General features: G+C 51.4%; 1 protein-coding gene across 2 annotated transcripts; it reads right to left on the bottom strand.

The window, feature by feature from the left end:
• Positions 1–5758: 5758 nt before the first annotated feature.
• LOC102432449 (keratin, type II cuticular Hb5) lies at positions 5759–12219 on the bottom strand. 2 transcript variants are annotated; one of them, XM_006095688.1, is made up of 9 exons: positions 11682–12219; positions 9778–9986; positions 9175–9235; positions 8934–9029; positions 8071–8235; positions 7714–7839; positions 7118–7338; positions 6347–6378; positions 5759–5952 (listed from the first exon to the last, which is right to left on the bottom strand). In XM_006095688.1, exons 1-9 carry the CDS (start codon positions 12102–12104, stop codon positions 5759–5761), a joined length of 1527 nt encoding a protein of 508 aa, XP_006095750.1. In that variant the 5' UTR covers positions 12105–12219. The 2 variants fall into 2 exon arrangements, with proteins under 2 accessions (XP_006095750.1, XP_023615500.1); XM_023759732.1 differs by having other exon boundaries at positions 5759–5945; positions 6343–6378.
• Positions 12220–19672: the final 7453 nt, after the last annotated feature.

Raw genomic sequence — 19672 nt, forward strand, 5'->3', positions numbered from 1 at the left:
TTTTCTCTCTGGCCCAAATGTCAGTTTGGTAATTTCCCCTGACTGGGAACCCAGACTAACTCTCCAGTTTCTTTCCTATCAGAGTTGAGATTTACTCTGAGTGCAAATCCTGGGTTTGGCATTATTACCATTTCCATTGATTCCTTCCTCCTTGTGGTCCAGGAAAGGGACTTATAGGCTTTTTGATATAAACTGCTTAGTCACTCTCTCCCCGCCCCCGACTACCCCACCCCAACAAACTTCAGGTTAGCAGACATTTCCTAAGTACTGACCATGTGCCAGGCCCTCTGGGGAGGGAGCCAGGTAGAGGGATGGCAGTGTGTGGGCAGCCACTGGGCTTTGCCCTTGATAAGGGACTGTGCATGTCTCCTCAGTGTTGAGGGGCCCATGGGGGGAGAACAACTGGGGCTCTGGGAAACCCTCACTTGATCTGAGAGATTGTATGTTCCTAGAGTGTCCTCCAACTATTCATATGTCAGGATGGAAAGATGGGCTGAGGCTAATTGGCTGAGATTTTTATTGTTGGTGGTTTGGATTTTATTGTATTTGGGTGATTCATGTTATGGTTCCTTCTGTCTTTTAATGTGTGTGATTAAACGTGGAAGTCTAAAGGCTTTCTGCTAGTAACCATGTTAATATCTTTCTTCTTACTCTCCTCCCTTCCCCACATTCCAGATTGTTTTCGTGTTTCTTCAAGTATGGTCCTTAGACCACAACCTATATCAGGGTCTGAGGGGGTCGGGGGAGGTAGAGATGAGCCCAGAACTCTGAATTAAACATGTTCCCAGGTGACTCCTGTAGGAACCAAAGTTGAGAACTGCTGGTTCATGTGGGCCGAGGGAATAGAGATCAGGTCATTCTGACTGTGGAGGTGACTTTCCTCCAGATTCTCACAGGGTCAGGCTCATCTCTGCATTTCTCTTCTGCCGGCCAGGCTAGGACACCAGGCTGGGCGTGGTGGAGACAAAGGTAGAAAAGGGGAGAGATGGGAGCTTGTTCACAGCAGCCGCTAAACACCTCATGTATGTCATTCAATCGTTGTCACAGCAGCCGTATTATTATCTTCATTTTACAGATAAGAAAATTAAGGCCCAAAGAAGTTAAGTAACTTTACTAAGGTCACACAGGTAGGCCAGGATGCAAGCAGAGGTCTAGATAATGCCAAAGTTCCCCAAGACTTTTCATTGTCTTACCTAATTTTTCCTCCAGGCTAACCTCTTGGCACATCAGAATGCTCCTGGACAGGGAGGAGGTTCTAACGATCCTGCCTTACTCATCTGACATTGCAGAGATAAGAGATGGAAAGTGACATAAAGGAACTTCCTGGAAGCATTTGTAGGAACATCTCCCCATAGCCTCTGCTCTCCAAGAATCTCAGACAGGTCTTATTATGGGATGCTTAATACAGGCCTCCTATGTGGGAACCCAGAATTAAAACTCAGACTTCCGGTTGGAGGGCATTTCCCCCATTAGCCTGGATGGGGGCACTGATTGGGGAAACTCAGTCTCTGACCTATTCCTGAACTGACAGTCCCTAAGAGGTGCCACCTGGAGAAGTCTGTTTAGAGTCCCCTCTGATGCAAGGGTGTCCCCCCAGATGTGATGAGGTGGAGAGAGGGGTTTCTGATGGGCAAGTTTGTTTCACTTGTTTTATAGGAAAAATTCTACTTCTCCCAGCTTATTTGATTTGGAATTAAAAAACAAGATTAAAAAAAGACCTGAATGGGTACAAGGTATTTTGCCATAAGAATATATAATTGATCTCAAGACGTGGAGAAACCTTTGAGCTGTTCTCCCTGGCAATGCAGTTCTTCTGATGCCTCCTGAATGTGTTCCCAGGGAGCACAATGGTCCTCTTGGACCTTGAGAGGACCAAGATTTCTCTTAGGATAGTGGTCCCCTAGTCTCTGCTTCCTGGACTCAGAGGGTCTGCACTCTGGGCACATCATGGTCTGGGTCCCACCAAGGGGTAAATCAGGTTGAAAGGGCTTTCAGGTCTTCTGTGAGGAGGGAAATGCATCCCACCAGGCACCTGCTGCCCCAGGGAGGGATTGTAGGGAAGCACAGGGGAGGAGGTGCCTTTTCTTTTGATGTGCTGGGGGAGGATGTGTATATACATATGTGTGCCTCTGCTGTTTTCTCCAGTTTTTAATGCAAAAGCTCGTCCTCTGAGTGCTGCCTCCACCTCTCTCCATCCTTTGGCTGCTCACCTCCCACCATCATTGTGCAATAGCACCAAGGGAACAAGAGGGGGCATGTTGGGGGGGTCCCTTTGTTTTTGAACAAAGCAGAAATGGGCGGGGATTTCGGGGGTGGGCAGGAAAGTGGTGTGAGGCAGTTGTGGGCTAACCCTCTCCCACTGCAGGCCCCCCACACAAAGAGGGCAGAACTTGGTGCCGGTGTCCTCATTGCTCTAATTTTCAGTGAACAGAACACTCAATTCTGCCTTCTCTAATGTCCGCATTCCTGAGTGGCCGTGGTGTGACACGGGGAATTCCCAGCTGGTCATTCCCTGTGCCCATGTGCATTGCAGAGCGATTTCCTTGATCTGTGGTTGATTCGAGTTTCTCACTATGCTTGGCTCCGGTGGTAATGACACCAATCTGTGCTTCCTGAGGTCCCAGAGATTGAAGCAGGGGAAGTTGGAGGCACTGGGGCTGGGAGCCGGAGCCAGTTGAGAGTAAGTGTTGGTGACAATGGTCCAAAGTGGAGGCGACTTGAGACTTGGCTAGGAGTGCTGGTTGCCTCAGAGTTTGACTCCAAAACCCAAACCTCCCCGAGTTTTTGAAAGGACTGTACTGCATACCTCCTCATGTTTTGGGGACCCTGTGTACTGCTGGGGAGAAACGGAATATTTGAAATAGAGTAGAAAACAGACAGAAGGTCTGATTTTCTCTGACGGAGGTCTTAGCTTAGTCTGTGAAGTTTCACAGGAAAGGGGAGCCCAGGAAAGAGCGCTGGAATCACCCACATGGGCCAACTTTATCATTTGGGCCGCCTGCTCTTCTGACTTCCCTGAACTCTTGATTCCAGACCACTCGGCCTTTCCTTTAAATTGGTTTTCTTCTAATAAAACTTTAGTTTGTAGTTACCCTTGAATTGCACCCTTTGGTTTCCACGGGGAATAGCTCTTTTATCAGGAGAGGCTGGGGGAGCTCCAAATCCTTGAACCAGAGGAGTTTGCTCTGCATTTTGCTGTTGGCTGCAAAGAGGGCTGCGGGAGAAGTTCCATCTTCGAACCAACGGTGCCTCTGGCTGACGATCTGATAGATGGACTGGTCTTTGCACACAGAGCATGGAAACTTATTAAAAGCTTATTAATATCTCTAAGCTCCTGGCTGTTCAGTTTTTTAAAACATGGTGCCATATCTGGGGGTGTGCATTTGGCATTTTAGTTATGCTTGGCCTAGACCCATGGTAACATCAAGGTGTTTTCCCCAAGCACAGACTTACGCCAGCAACCAGGACTACAGAAGGTGGCAGGGCTGGAAAGGGTCACCAGGTCCGCAGGTTGACGGCCAGCACATGGAGGCCACTTCTTGCCAAAGGTGTCCCTCAGACATGGCAGAGTTAATGCTCAAATTTTGATCTCCTGACTTCTCAGCCCCTGAGAGTTACCGTTTCCTGTGGATGAATGAGGTGCCCCAAACTGAACGTTGGCCTCTTGTCACTATGACCATGACCTCAAGGCCCAGACAGGTGGGAGAAAGGAGGGGAACAGGTGTCAGCTGAGCACTCGGAAGAGGCCACTGCCTCCCGTGAAGTTACAACCCTTTGGGCCTGAAGTGAGGATTCATAAGAATCCTCCCAGGGAAAGGCTGGGGGATGGGGCAGCAGAGGGGGGCTGGCAGGTGAAAATCTGTGTGGAATAGTGTCTTGGACTCACCTCCAATGAATAAATGGAGATGAGTCCAAGAGGGTTGATGTCTACAACTCCTGTTCTACCAGCTGCCTGCGTTCATCCAACCACCCCAGGCCTGACATGGCCCGGAGCCACATCTTAGGACAAGTTGGGTGTCAGAGCCAGGAGGAGACACTTCCTGCCCTCAAGGAACTTCCAGCTTGATTCAGGCTCCAGGCACATCAATGACATCCCTGGCCCCAAGCCACAAAGACAAAAACCAGAGATCCTCAGGGTTTTGGACACTGTGGTTCAGGGGGAGGAGGATGTGTGCGTGTGAAAGGGAGGGTGGGGAGGGGAAGTACAGAGAGCAACGAGCAACGGCAAATGGAAGGAGGGGTGTGGGGTGGCCTATGTGTCCATGTGGGACAGTCCTTGGTGGCCTCAGAGGGTAGACCTGTCTCCATTAGGTGGAGCCCTCACCTAGGAAGATCAGCACTGGGTGGGCTGAGAAGCAGGTGGAAAAAGAGGAGATGGAGGGAGCTTGTGTTTGGCATAAGGAGCCCAAACGTGGGCTGGGAACTGGTTTGAACCAGGCGGGTGGGGGTGAGAGTGATGAGGTTGGGATGGGACTTTGGCTGCTGGGGGCATGTGGGGTACGGTCAAGAAGAAAGAGGTCATGGGGGGAGCTGGAGCTGTGGTCCAGACCAAGGAGTACTGAGTTGGAATCAGGCTATGGAGGAAGAGCCAGAATCACTGGGGAATTGGGGAAACGCTGCATGGGTGGGGGTGAGGCTGGAAAGGCTTGGCCAGTGGGAGATGGGGCAAGAGGGAGCTGAGAGTCGGAATGCTGGAGGGAGCGCACACTGTGTTCACAAGATCACATATCCTTGCATCGCAGCAGCATTTATTGAAACACCGATTGAAATAACCCAGAAGGCAAGCCACCCACAGACAGTCGTAACAAGCCAGGGACCCAGGAAGTGGCCTAACCTTCTCCATCCCACCTGCTGCAAGTTGGACAGACCCCTCCTGCATGGGCAGAGGGAGATCTGGAGCAACTGTGGAGTTTTCTTTGAAATGTATAAAGTGCATTCAATAGCAATACCTGTCCAAAGTCAAAAGGATTTCCCTCCCCTTCATGGGCCTCTCAATGGGAGGTCACCGTGAGGAGTCTGGCTGGAACAGGTTAACTCAGAGGAAGGCAGTGAGTCAGAGAGTCTAGCATAACACACAAAAATGACCACGGAGCAGGTGCTCCCTGCAGAAACCTTCCCAACCAGCAGAGGGAGCTGCGGGGTGTGTTGGGGGTGGGGTGGGGGGGTGGGGGGACTTCCTCTCTGATTCTCACGTTGTTGGAGACCTGAGGATGGTTAGGCTCCTTTCTTGTTCCAGGGGGAAGGCCAAGTTCCCATGATGTGCAGCCACCCAGGTGACTGGTAATGTCCCAGGGAGCTTGGTGAACAGTGCAAATTGGCTGCGGGTATTTTTGAGTTAAATTGGACTTAAGTGAAAGGCTGGGAATGACTCTCTAACCCAGTGGTTCTCAACCTTCTGGCCCTTTAAGTACAGTTCCTCATGTTGTGACCCAACCATAAAATTATTTTCGTTGCTACTTCATAACTGTAATGTTGCTACTGTTATGAATCGTAATGGAAATATCTGATATGCAGGATGGTCTTAGGCGACCCCTGTGAAAGGGTCGTTCGACCGCCAAAGGGGTCGCGACCCACAAGTTGAGAACCGCTGCAACCGAAGCCAAGAGGAGAACCGGGAAACAACTCCCTAAAAAGAGAAGGTGGCGGAGCGGCCCCAGGGTCTGTCCCTCTGTAGGAACATGTGGAAGATTCCAGAAGCAAGCACACATTTCCATTCACACACCCTCTGTGCACATATGGACGCAGGTGGCCCCAGACTCTATGCAAAGCGGACAGACCGGCTGCTCCCGCAACTGAAGCTGGAGGGGCGCGGCTGGCAGGGGGCGCAGGAGTCAGGCGCCATCACCGTGATGCTGCCCCCGGTGGCCATGGGGCCCGAGACAATCTGGCGCCCCGGGGTGGTGCTACACGTGAGGCCCCCGCAGGTGACTCCGCCGCGGGAGCTGCTGACACCTGTGGGAAGAGGGGACACCTTGGGGTGAGGGGCCCGCCATGATCTCACCAACCCCGTGACAGATGCCAATGCCTTCCACATGGCAGGCTGCTCCTCCTCCTCAACCTGGTTAATAACTCATGCCCAGCTCCTCCCAGCCTCTCAGCCCTTCTAGGGGACCGGGGCAAGAAGGACCAGGGGACCCTGGGAACCCAGAGGGGCAAAGCTGCTTAGCCCCATTTCCATGGCCTGCAGTTCACTTCTCCACCAGGGAGGGCGCTCAACCCTCCGTGTCCCCAGTAAGACTCCAGGGGAGGATGAAAGGAACATTCCAGGTTCAGGGGGTTAGGCTGCAGGGTTCAGCTTTGCCCATCAACAAAGCCATTTTCTAGGGGGTTTCCAGCAGATACTTACACACATTCACGGCGCCCACGCCTTCACACAGCCTGTAGAGAAAGAAAACTCTTAACTTTGGACACTGAGCTGGATTCATTGAGATGATGGTTGCTTGGGCACAGAAAGGGCCGTCCTGTGTACAGATCCTACCCCCAGAAGCGGAAAGGGCTCCCCCCAAGTCTGCATTAAAGGCTCACTTTCTTTCTTTAACTGTTCTCTGACCACGGAGACAAGGTCTTCTGATTTTCAGCAGAGGTAGGTGAGATGATGAACTCTACCATTGCTTCCAATGTGGGAGACCAGACACATGCTGGGTAGTATGATTGGGCTCACAGAAAGCAGTCAAAGCACATGCAGCAGTGTGTGTGAAAGGGCTTTGTGGTCAATGAAGAGCTACTACGCGCATGTATGCGTGCATACGTATAGAATGCATTGTCCTTAAAATGAGCAGGCCTGCCCGCAGCCTCTTGTAGGAAGCTACTCAAAGACCATGGATTTCAGAGGCTCATGACGTGGGTGCAGGTCCTGGCTACTGCACTTATTAACTGTGTGGCCAGAGAAAGTCACCAAACACTGAGCCTTACTCCTTATCTTTGGAGGGGAAGAACGATTCCTACCTCATCAGATTGTGAGCACTTAGCACATGCTGAGCACATAATAGGCATTTGATAATTGTTACTGAAGCTTGACCTGTACTAGTGGTGGGTGGAGATGTAGCTCACACTTGGGCTTAAGGAAATTTACTCCCCCAGGACCACCTATACTCCACAAGGTCTTTCTTATCCTCACCTGTGCTCCTCGCCCTCCAGCAGGCGCCTGTAGGTGGCGATCTCGATGTCCAGGCCCAGCTTGGAGTTCATCACCTCCTGGTACTCCTTGAGCAGACAGGCCATGTCCTGCTTGGCCTTCTGCAGGGCGGCCTCCAGCTCGGCCAGCTTGCAGCGGGCATCGCTGATGGCCGCTTCGCCTTGTTGCTCTGCCTCGGCCACGGCAGCCTCCAGCTTGGCCCGCTATGGGGAAGGAGAAGTGAAGACAAGGATGAGAGAGGGAAGGCACAGCTTAGTTCACCCAAGCTGATAGATTAGGGCAGGGAGTGGAAGGTCCCAGAGAAAAGGCAGGTTAACTCCCTATGACCAGGTAGTTAATGGGATGTACACATGAAGGAGGAGATGGGTAAGCTTTCACCATCTCTCTTTGGTGGTGGTCACAGGATGGCCAAGAAGAGGGTCATCAGTGATACGGCTCATCCCAGCTCAAGTGTGTGATGTGGTAGAGCCCCTGCCCATTCTATGGGTCACGTGCACACTGTGAGGCCTGTTTGGGGTAAAGGGCTTGGTGCTGCTGTCTGCCTGTGCTGGGTATCTGAGTGCTCCCCACACCCGTACCTGGCACTTGGCATTCTCAATCTCGGCGGTCAGCCTCTGGACCATGCGGTTCAGCTCATTGATCTCCTCCTTGGTGCGGCGCAGGGTCTCCCCGTGACGGATCACTGTGGCCTTCATCTCCTCGCACTGCGGGGAAGCAGAGATGCTCCCAAGGCTCAGGATGAGACATCCCCCATTGAGGTCACCATGGATGTTAGTGCAGGCTGTTCAGTGCTCAGCCTGAGCAACCATCCATGGCAGCCCTGCCCCGTTTCCTCAACCTGAGCAGAATCCCCAGACAAAAGCAGCCTTTTCTAATATATACCTCACATCCCTCCCACTGCCATGACTAGGAGGCAGGTGTCCTGTGCCACTCACCTTGCTGCGGTACCAGGACTCGGCCTCGGCCCTGCTGCGGCTGGCGACATCATCGTACTGGGCCTTGATCTCAGCCACGACACAGTCCATGTTCAGGTCCCGGCTGTTGTCCATCTTGACGATGACCGAGGTGTCTGAGATGTGGGCGTGGAGAATCTGGAGCTCCTGGGGGATCAACAGCCAATGCATTTGGTTCTGTTGCCTGGTCTGGGCCATGCGCTCCACCCCTGGGGGCAGTGCCCACTCTCTGGAGGGCACACTGGTCATAAATGTTACATGACCGCTGCTCCCCATGTTCCCACCTGCTTTCGTTCACACACAGTGACATCATAAAGCAACAAAGCTGGACGGGGCCCTAGAGGTCAGCTGGGGACAGCCTCTGATTTAACAAATGGGAAAACTGAGGCCCAGTATATGAAAAAGGCCTAACTCAAAGTCACCCGCCAGGGGAATTGGGGTTTCAATGCCAGGACTAGTGATTTTCCCATTAATTAAGAGGCCTAACTAGAAACCCACCCTGATCCCCACCCCCACATATGTACTTTTATATCCATGTGTAGACTGACATGTGCACAGACCACCTGCAGGCACACACACTGCAACACAGAGAGGTGCTCACAGACATAGAGAGGCCCGACCACACACAACCCACAGTCCTCAAACACGTATGCCAGGCTCTCATACATACAGGTGTCTGTGACAGCCACACATCATGCCCTTTTTGCTTGTGTGTACATGCTCTTTTCATGCTTATATCACACATACACATGCAAACTCATGCACACAACACACCTTCGCCTCTCTCCCCCTGGTCTCCACATCTCCCCTCCACTGCGCTGGCTGGTTGGCAGGGGCCCCCTCACCTCGTCATAGAGGCGCTTCAGGAAGCTGGACTCCTCCACCAGGGCCTCCACATTAGCCTCCAGGTCTGATTTCCGCAGGTATGCGCAATCCACGTCCTGGTGGTGGAGAGAGGAGGAAGGGTGAGTGTGGGAGGCCCAACGAAGGAAGGGGCCTCTGTGGTCAGTGTGGTGACCGCGCACCCCGGTGGAGGTTTCACAGCTGGGTGTCCCTCCCTCCCTGCCTTGTGACCAGTCCCCTCACCTTCTTTAGAACCACGAACTCGTTCTCTGCCGTAGCTCTCAGAGCCACCTCCTCTTCATACCTGAGTGTGGGGGACAGAGGGGACAGAGCTGAGGGGTTGGCGCTTAGATACCAGCCCAGTTCCCAGCCAAGCTCTTCCGGGGGTCAAAAGGGATGAACTCCCTGCAAATGTTATCTTGTTCTTCCCATGGCCTCTTTTGTGTGTTATTCATGAGCTAGCCCTTGTGCCAGCCTCGCTTGTTCCACCCCAGTTCTGCTTGTGGGATGAGATTAGGGAATCCCTCTCTACCCCCAAGTCCAGATCCAGATAGATCACAGAGCCCACGTCATACAGGTGAGCTGGGAGGGGCAGAAACAAAGATAGCTGCAGAACCCATTGGGATTCCTTTCCTCACTCCTCTGAAACCAGCTCTGAGACCCCAGGACCTCCCAGCGGTGGAGGTGAAGCCAAAGAATCCAAAGAAACCTGGGTCTCTCCTGGACATTCCCTGGGGTTCCAGGTAGCTCCTGTTGATGGCAGGAATCTTAGAGAAGCTGCTTCTAGAAGGTTGTGGGCAGAGTCTTCACCTCCCCCTGTGTCCCCCCTGGTTATGCTGCACTCACTTCTTCTTGTAGCCCTCCAACACCTCCTGCACGTGGTTCAGCTCTGAGGCCAGCCTCCCGCTGTCGGCCTCCACACACTCAGCCTCCCGCCTCAGCGTCTCAATGTAGCCATTGAACAGCGGCTCCAGGTTGCTCTCGCAGCAGCGCTGGTTCTGGTAGTACTGCCACTTGGTCTCCAACAGCTTGTTCTGCTGCTCCAAGAAGCGCACCTGTTCAGGGTGTGGAAAGAGACTCAGTGGGGAGTCTGGGGGGTGCATGGCCCACAGAGCTCCCTCTGCCCGGATGTTCCCTGAACAGCCAGGTCCAGCCAAGTGCTGAGCCATGGGGTTGAGTGTCTGCAACTCAAGGGCCCTGGCTCCCCCAGGGAGGCAGTGTGGGTGTGAGGGAAAGCACTCAGGCTAGACACCAAAAGTCTGGTTCAAGCCCCAGGTCTGCCACTCTAAGTGGGAAAGTTGTCTAACCTCTTGGTGCTTGGTTTTCTCATTTCTAAAACAGAGATGATGATAGTACTTTCCTTAAAGTGGTGAAGATTGAACAAATTAATGCATATCAAGTGCTATGTGTCAGTCCCTGACACATAGTAAGTGCTTCACTAGCTTAACTATTACTGAAATCACTATAATTAACAATTATTATAATTCATTTATGAAACACTTATTGAATATTTACTAGGGCCTGTGCTAGGATACACACACACTCACACACACATCCATCAATACCCATAACATCTATATCTATATCATCTATATCTACATCTATATATCTATATCTATATCTATATCTATATCTATATCTATATCTATATCTATATCTATATCTATAATCTATTACCTCTATCTATTTCATTCAATCCTTACAATCCTTTGGGTGGGGAGATATTATTTCCCTCTACATACAGGTGGGGAAACTGTACTTGGTGTGAAATCACTAGCTTATTGCCACACATTGATGGAGCCAGGATCTGCTGTCCTTTGAGTCCACTTCACCTGCCCACCACAGTATGTCTAAATAACTCATCTAAACTCTCTCAGATTCAATTTGTTATTGAAAAAATAGAGATAATAATATACCCCATTGGGTCATTTTGAGGATTAACTTAGATCACTACAGAGAAAGTGATAACAGGAAGGTCACCCCCCCAAGCCCCCGAGCCCCCAATCCCAGACCCAGACCCTGGTTCTATGTACTCCGCCAGAGTGAGGCATCATGGACACCAGAGGAGCCAGTACGAAGGGGGGTGCAGAGGTGACCTTTATGGGGGGCATTTATCACACGGTGCCAGTGCCTCCTCTCACCAGCCTGCTGCCTTCCCTTTCATAGTCCCAGCCTTGCATCCGTGAAAGAGGCTGCCGAGCCTGCTTGGTTAGCTGTCGCACCTCCTTGCTCACTACTGTCCTTGGAAAATAATAACAGCTAACACGTACTATGTGCCCGCATTTTTCATGCACGAACCCATAAATCCCCACAACCACCATTTGTCTGAGGTCTCAAACTGCAGAGGGGCAGAGCAAGGATTGGGGAGGCACGGGGCTCCCAGCCATGCCCCAGCCGCTTCCCGTGCTGCCTGGGCCATGAGCCACATGCCTTTTGTTCTCCCCAGTCGCTCCCATTCTTTCAGCACCCAGTTCCCAGTCCAGTTTTTCAGGGGCAGCTCTGATATTCCTGTTATCTCCAGAAGCACACAAGCGCTTTAGACCGCAGACTTGATTTCTGGACCACTCTGGGCCCTCCATACACTTTGCTGGAATTAAACAGTGACAATCAACCCTCCTGCCTATAACGGTTGCATTTCTCTCCCTCTGCTGCCTCACACCTGGCTGCCATGCTGTGTCCCCAGCAGACCAGGACCTTCCCAAGGTGGGCAGGGCTGGAGCCTTCTCTGGACCATCCTGGGCCTCACTGACCTTGTCGATGAAGGCAGCGAACCTGTTGTTGAGACACTTGATCTGCTCCTTCTCCTCATGCTTCACGCACTGCGCATCGGGATCGATCTCCAGGTTGAGGGGTGTGAGGAGGCTCTCATTGACCGACACGGTGGTGATGCAGGGTGGGCTGGGCCCGCACACACCTCCTGAGCGGTATCCGAAGCTGCGGCCGCCGGAGCCAGAGCGGAAGGCGCCCACCGCCATGCGGGGCCCACAGGCGCCCAGGTGAGAGAGGCTGCGGCTCCCGAAGCCCCCGGTCAGCCCCCGGTAGCAGGACACCCCCCTATAAGGGGCGGCAGTGATGCAGCAGCGGCTGCCAGTTTTGGGGGCCACAGCCGAGCAGGAGCTGAAGGTCCTGGTGACCCCATATCCCGAGTTGATCCGGTAGGAGCGGCAGGACATCGTGTGGGTCTGAGCAGAGCCTGAGCCAGCGGGCCTCTTCCAGGGCTGCGGGTGCGCGGCTCAGGTTCCTCTGGCCTCTCTGGCGCTTCCTGGTCCTTTTATTGGAGGGGAGAGCGAGGGTTGGCCGCATAAAAGTAGTGAAAAGGCATTTTATGTTGTTTATTGGCTTGGGGAGTTTGCCAGCAACTCCCCAAAGACTCGTCTTAAAGGTGAGCTCAGCGGCGACTCCAGGGCTGCGTAAAAGTATTGAAGATGTTATTAGGAACACTGTGCGTTTGCACTTTTCATCTTCAAAGCTCGTTTACATACATTAAGTAATTAATTTTTTCATATTCTCCCTGTGAGATGGCCTCAACCCACACCTGGAGACGGATATGAACTCCACAACAGTCTCCGTGGCTGGTTTGGGGTAGAGGCAGGGGCCCAGGTTGGGTGAGACCAGGAGATGTTATCCCCTCTTTCCTCCTGGCTCCACGAAGTGTCCATTTGTCAAGTAAATCATTGAGTTTCAGGGGCCGATAGGTTAGGGCGAACCCAAACCCACCGGGCTGCATTGCCTGGGAGGTGGGTCAGGACAGAGGGGCCATGCTGACCATGCTCCCTGCAGGATGGGGAGCACAGTCTCTTAGAACCTTCTGGATTCCAGTCCAGAAGACTCTGCTTCAGGGCCTTCATTTCCCACCCAGCAAAACTGCAAACCACGTAACTTTCAGTGGCCTCAATAACAGCCACTTGTGGGTAATGGGAAGCCTCCCTTTGAGCCACTTTCTCCTGCTTGGCTGAGGGATGGAGAACCCTAACCTGGGGTAACCTGGCTGCTGTGGATGTGCTCCCGGCACCTTCCCTTGGCTATTTAAGAAGAAACAAGTCCTTTGAGTCTCTCTTCCAAGACCACCAGCCAGAGGAGGTACTCATCCTGTTTGTCAGCCCCAGAACTGTCGCCCTTAGGGGAACATTTAAACACTGCTCGGGGGGAAGGTGGCTCTTCTTGTCTAAGGAATGATTTCTGGCTCCTGGGAGCTCTGGGATCCTGGCTCCTTCTAACTTCCCTGCCTCCCGGTGTGTGTTGGGGACCCTTATTAGAAGCATGGTTGCTATTCTTTTAAAGTTTAGTGAGCACAGACCTGGGGGATGTGGTCCCTGCTCCTAGGGAGGTTAGCTAGACATCCCAGGTGTTAGGAGCCCCAGCTGATGTGAGAGCTGATGAAATTCCTTTGAGGGTGACAACTCCCAGAACCAGACACTGCCGCTCTGCCACCTTTGCCCGAAACTTCCCTCAAATGCACGACGTCCTGTACCGGGTCCGCCCTTGTCTCTACGGCTGGGCCCAGCGCAGGTCTTCGCTGAGGAGAGGCTGATTGGTTTCTGTCTCCACTTCCGAGTAGGACAGAAGGGCCTTGGGCCACAGGTGCGGGAGCAGGTAGCCTCATGATGGCCCCAGGTGATTTTCAAAGCATGGTCACCCATGGGAAAGCTGCTTGGACTTAGCCACTGGGTGATGGAATCAAAGTGGAAAAACCTGGTTCAAATTTGGACCCTTTCTAGTTGTGTGGCTTTGAGGAAATGCTTAACCTCTCTGAGCTTCTATTTGTTTTGGCCGTAACGTGGAATTCATCCTTACCTTCCAGGGTTGTTGGGAGGATTAAGTAGATAATAACACAAGCACGTGATTTGGGGACCAGAACATTCTGCATAAATGAAAGGGACTCTTGCTTTCTGTCAGAAGGCCTCCCCCCCGCCCCACCCACCCCTACAGCCCCCTCACCCCTCCCTTAGCAGAGACTGGGCCTGTTCTGTGCTCCACCCACGGCCTTCACCTCCTCTGCGTGTTTATGACTTCTTTACCGTTCCAAGGCTGCCTTTCATGTTTTCTTTAACCTGATTTCATTAGTATAAAAATTTGAGGTGGAGTCTGGGGGCGGAGACAGGAAGCGATATTGAGGAGCACAGGGGATGGTTTCCCAGCCTCCACCCCTCAGCTGGGGCTGAGCTGGCCTGGGTCCAGGGTGTATTTTGGTGCCTTGGACAGTGAGCTCACGGACTGACAGTTGTGGACCTGGAGCTGATGTGTGGGCCAAGAGGGATGCGGCCCTTTGAAAGTGGGGAGGAGGGTGGTGGCTGAGTGTGGGAAGGAGAGGAGGGATGAGCTCTCTGCTCAGCAGCCTCAAGAGCCCATAAAACCTCACCCTCTTCTCTTACCTGTGAGCCTCTGCTTCTTTCAGCTTATTGAAGAGGACGGAAGCAGACCATTTCTGCTGCTTCCTGGGGGCAGGAGGGAGTGAAGGCTTTTTCTATAGGGTGGCTCATGTATCAGCTGCACCCCTATGCCCCCCTCGCACACACACACAGAGACATCCCTCCCAAACCTCCACCCTGAATTGGACGTGGGCGCTGAGGATGGGAAAGGGGAGCTAGGGGACCAGGAGACCCAGAAAAGCCTCACTGCTTTCAGAAATAAGTTTGCCCATCCAGGATCAGCAGAACCATCCAGAACAATAGTGTGGGCACCTGGGTAGGCATGGAATAAGGGCAGGTCCAGTCTGGCACAGGGACGCACTCATGGGCACTAGGTAAAGTTTGTGTCACTGCAGATGGCAGCTGAGGCCAGGCTGGGTGGGGCTTCCCAGGATGGCTGTCTGGATGGCACTTTGGATTGGAGGGGCTGGGCTGTTACCAGGTCACTCAGGGCAAGTGAGAAACTCATAGGTCAGACCAGTCTGACAGCTGCCCTGGACCATGGCAGATAGGCCTTTGCCATATGGTTCTAACCAAGGGAAGTATCTAAAACCCATAGCTCCATGCCTCTCTCTGCCCATCACCCACTATCTGCTCAGTAGGACCAGATCCCAGTCTGGTCCTCCTCCTCATTTCCTGCCCTATTTGCTCCCATACCCCAAGCATTCTCCCTGGTTACACTTTGCTGGGATGTCCCCAAACGGCCAGCCACCTCTTCCAGGAAGCCTTCTGATCGAGTCAGAGGGAGGTTGTGATTCCTCCCTTCCTGTCTCAGGAGGCAGCTCATACAGTGCCCTTCTGGGTAACTCCAATTATCCCCTTCCACACCCTTTGTCCTGGGTGTTGTCCTCCATCACCCTTTTGGTCTTGTACTCTCCTGTCCCCACACCTTTTGAAAGTCACACCCAGTATCGGGAAGCCCCACTCAAGAACCCATGTCCTCCCTGTAATTTAAAATGCTCCCAAGAAGTCACCCCTTCCAGGAAGCCTTCAAGAGTTAATTGGATGAGAGAGCTTGTTTACCCCACCCTGGAGCCCCAGGCAACTTCCCCCACTCCCTCTGAAGCTGCTCCCCTCCTGTGGTCCATCTCCTGGGGTTTCCCCAGAGGCCTTTCCATTCCCATTGGATCCATCTCGGATGAGTCATTCTCCTCCTGCATGTTACCTAGCTTGTTGGGGGAATGCTTGCTCTTCCCCACTCTAGGGCTCACTATCTCCCTTCCCTTTTGCTGCCTCTACTATGCCAACCCCCCCCCCCCCCCACACACACACACACACACACAGCCCGGCCTGTAGAAATGCTTCTGGACTTGTCCAAAGATAAGGGAGCTCAGATACCTTCCCATCCTGCATGGTTGACCCTTGAGATTCTGTATTTGTATCTGCCGGGGTGCTCATGGATCATCTCACTGTCTTTGCTGGCTAGCTCTACGGAATAGACCCTATGGACAAGGCACATCCTGAGCAGGGCCTTGGTGGCTGCCCACATGGCTTATCCACGTGAGACATCGCCCATCATCTCTGCTGGTCTTCTCCTCACTTTTACTCTGTGTTTGAATCTGCACCACCTCCTGGTGCTGGGTGGGACACAGCTCTCGAAGAGCCTTCTAGTGCTGTGACACATTCTTTGGCTTTTATAAAACTTGGGCATGACTCAGAGACCCCATAGGACAGGAGTGAGGTTGGATCAATAGGAAGGAGCTGGATGAACCACTGGCCCATTCCCAACACAGCAGAAGCTGGGCCCCTCATCCAGTCTACACAGCTGCTCCCTGGGAACTCGGAGGTTCTCTAGTCTCGCCCCAAAAGCAAGCCACACACCCTCCTGCAGGCTGCATTCCCAGTGGCTCTGCTGTTTCCTGTGACTACTTTGGGTCACATCAGGTGCTAAGTAAATCCAGAACCTCTAATTTCAGAAAGGGTCATACTAATGGTTTGGAAATTTTTTCTTCTTTTATTTTTAGCACTAGAATCATTTTTCTAAATCGTAGGATGAAAACGGCTATCTAAAACTGATGGTTGATGCTATCAGCTACTTGATGTGGAGTGGGGATGTTGTTTGAGCCAGACCCTCGTGGCTCTGTGCTGGGAAGACACACAGGGCCTCTGTGGGACTCAGGTCCCCCAGATGTATTTCCTGGCCATCAGAAAAAATTGAAAGTGTATACATTAAAATAAAAACATTATAATAAGCTAAGTTCAATTTGTTATTGAAGAAAGAAAAGTATTTTTGATAAACTTAGTGCAGCCTAAGTGTACAGTGTTTATAAAGTCTAAGTAGCGTGCAGTAATGTCGCAGGCCCTCACTCACTGCCTCACCCAGAGCAGCCTGCTGTCCTGCCAGCTCCATTCCTGGTGAGTGCCCTGTAGGGGTGCACTATTTGTTGTCTTTTACCCCATATTTTCACTGCTATGTTTAGATATGTATATATACAAATACCATTGTGTTATAATTGCCTACAGTATTCAGCACAGTCCCATGCTGTATAGGCTTATAGCCTAGGAGCCATAGGCTACACCATATAGCCTAGGTGTGTAGTAGGCTGTACCATGTAGGTTTGTGCAAATGCACTCTATGAGGTTCATACACCAATGAAATTGCCTAACGATGCATTTCTGAGAATGTATCCCTGTTGTTAAGTGACACAAGACTGTATATATAGTTATAAAAGCAGATAGGATTGAAACACTGGTCTCTGCTTGGCTTGGCCCCATCCACTCCATTCTAAGCACTGGAGAGTGATCCCCTTAAAACATTAGGTTGGATTATGTCACTCCTCTGCTACAACACCCCAATGATTTCCCATTTCACTAGGAAGAAAAGACAAATCCTAGCAGTGGCCGGCAAGGCCATGCATGCACTGCCTGCTCCTGTTGTCACCTCTCTCACCTCAGCTTCTTGCTCTTCTTGCAACCACACCGGCCTCTTGCTGCTCCTCAGACACACTGCACACTCCTGACTCAGGGCCTTTGCACTGGCTGTTCCTTGTGCCCAGAATGCTCTTCCCTCAGCCACACACCTTGCTCCATTGCCGCCTGTGGGTCTTTACTCAAAGACTGCCTCTCACAGAGGTCCCTGACCCTTCCTTTAAAAATGGCAACCTGACCTTCCATTCCTAGGCATTCTCCATCAGGCTTATCTTGCTCGGGTCTTTATGTTCCATAGCACTTAACACTCTAACACACTCTATAATTGACTTATTTATTCTATTTATTGATTATAGTCAATCTTGCCTCTCACCCAAAAACAAACTCCATGGGAGAAGGGATTTCATGTCTTTTAGTCATTGATGGGCTTCAAGCACTTAGAGAAGTGCTGGGAATATAGTAAGTGCTCAGTAAATATTTGTTGACTGATTGGATGTATAAATGAGTGGATATCTTGCATACTTTAGATATTTGATATTTGGCAGAAAATGCTACCTTGTGGGAAGCTCTGGTGCTTAGGCCCCGAGGAACACTCCCAGTTTGAAAGCCGTGGGACTCAGAGCCCTCTGTGGGTTTTTCCTGCTTTGAGGCTGTGGTTTTCTGAGCACCTGTGGGAACAAAGACTGATGCAAACACAGAAAAGTGAAAACAGTGCTGTGCTGCTGAGACAGGCCGTGGGTTTCTTTCTTAAAGTTGCTATTCATTGTTGTAGTGTTTGTGACCTAAATACAATTTTGGAAGAAAAAATGGTTTAAAAAAATTCTAAGCTCCCCCCCCCCCCCGCCCGCCCCCCACCCCATGTCGAATGGCCAAATACTTCGCTTTGGAAATGCCCTGTGCATTGGCACCTTGGAAGTTGGCAGCCAGCAGAGGGCAGCAAACTCCCAGAGTTGGCTGGACAGAGGCTCAGTCATGGCTGCAGGAGTAGGAAAGGCCAGACTGCTGCCTGCTTGCCTGTGACTCAAGATTCAGGTACTTTGGATGCAGATGCTGGAAACAGTCATCTGACACTGCAGCAACCACCTGTGCTTGGCATTGTACTGGCTGAGCTGCTTAACAAAGCTATTCCCCATCCTATAAAAAGCCAGGGGCCGTCATGACCTAAATGACCAGATGGATGACCAAACAGCAGGCTGCATGGGGCAACCAGGCCTGCAGGGGCGTTAGTGAGGGACGACCAAGTGACTGAACAGCAGGCTGCATGGGGGCTGTGTGGGACGACCAGGCTGGCAGGGGGGCAGTTAGGGGTGACCAAGCTGGCAGGGGGGCAGTTGGGGGTGACTAGGCCAGTGGGGCAGGGCAGTTGGGGGTGACCAGGCCAGTGGGGGGGGGCAGTTAGGGGCGACCAGGCTGGCAGGGGGCGCAGTTAGGGGTGATCAGGTAGGCAGGCAGGTGAGCAGTTAGGAGCCAGCGGTCCCGGATTGTGAGAGGGATGTCCGACTGCTGGTTTAGGCCTGATCCTGGTGGGCCTAAACTGACAGTTGGACATCCCCTGAGGGGGTTCCGGATCGGAGAGGGTGCAGGCTGGGCTGAGGGGACCCCCACCCCCTGTGCATGAATTTCGTGCACCAGGCCTCTAGTTAGTAATAAAACTAGAACCACTCCCCCCCCCCACATAATCAAAACAATTGCAACCATTTATTGTGCACCCACTGTGTGCTAGGCAAAGTGCCAAGAACTTTAATTATGCCATTGCACGTAATCTCCACAATAACTCTTTGACATTGAAAATATCATTCCATTTTAGAGAGAAGGCAAGAGGCTTATTGCTTTCCCCCAGTATTATTTTCCTTCATTCTGAAGAACTTCTGCCTTCTTTTTAGAGTAGGTCTGCAGGCCGCAGGTGATAGATTCTCTCAGTTTTCCTTTATCTGAGTATGTCTTGTTTTTTTGCATTCACTTCTGAAGGATATTTTTGCCAGACATAGAATTCTGGGTTGACAGTACTTAAAAATGTTGTTCTACTCTCTTCTGTCTTTCATGGTTTCTGGTGAGTCATTTGACTTGTTGTTCTCCTAGATGTAATATGTCATTTTATGTAGCTTAAAATATATTATTTTCTAATCTTCTTTTCTCTTTATTCTTCAGATTGGATACTTTCTATTTATTTGTCTTCAAGTTATTAACTCTTTTGTCCTCTCCTTTTTTGCCATGAAGTGCATCAATGATTACAATTTTTTTTTAATGTAGTATTTTTCAGTTGTAAAATTTCCATTTGGTTCTGTTTTTATAGTTTCTTTGTTCTGCTAAGAAACTTTCATTCACTTCCAATGTGTTTTCCTTTATCTTTTGGAACAGAGTTATAATTGGCTTTAAGGTCTTTGTGTGATAATCCCAACATCTGTGTCATCTTGGGACTGGCATCTGATTGGTTTTCTTTCCCCTTCAGAATTGGTCACATTTTC

This window comes from Myotis lucifugus, unplaced genomic scaffold (genome assembly GCF_000147115.1).
Source record: "Myotis lucifugus unplaced genomic scaffold, Myoluc2.0 scaffold_160, whole genome shotgun sequence".
Lineage (NCBI taxonomy): Eukaryota > Metazoa > Chordata > Mammalia > Chiroptera > Vespertilionidae > Myotis > Myotis lucifugus.

Bases quoted from the DNA above. Each gene is read 5' to 3' on its own strand.
- LOC102432449 (XM_006095688.1), bottom strand. From the start codon at position 12,104: ATGTCCTGCCGCTCCTACCGGATCAACTCGGGATATGGGGTCACCAGG. The intron at 7,840-8,070 runs GTGAGTGGCACA...GCTTCCCCGCAG, and splicing joins AGTCCTGGTACCGCAGCAAG to TGCGAGGAGATGAAGGCCAC. The intron at 6,379-7,117 runs GTGAGGATAAGA...CTTTCTCTACAG, and splicing joins CTGGAGGGCGAGGAGCACAG to GCTGTGTGAAGGCGTGGGCG.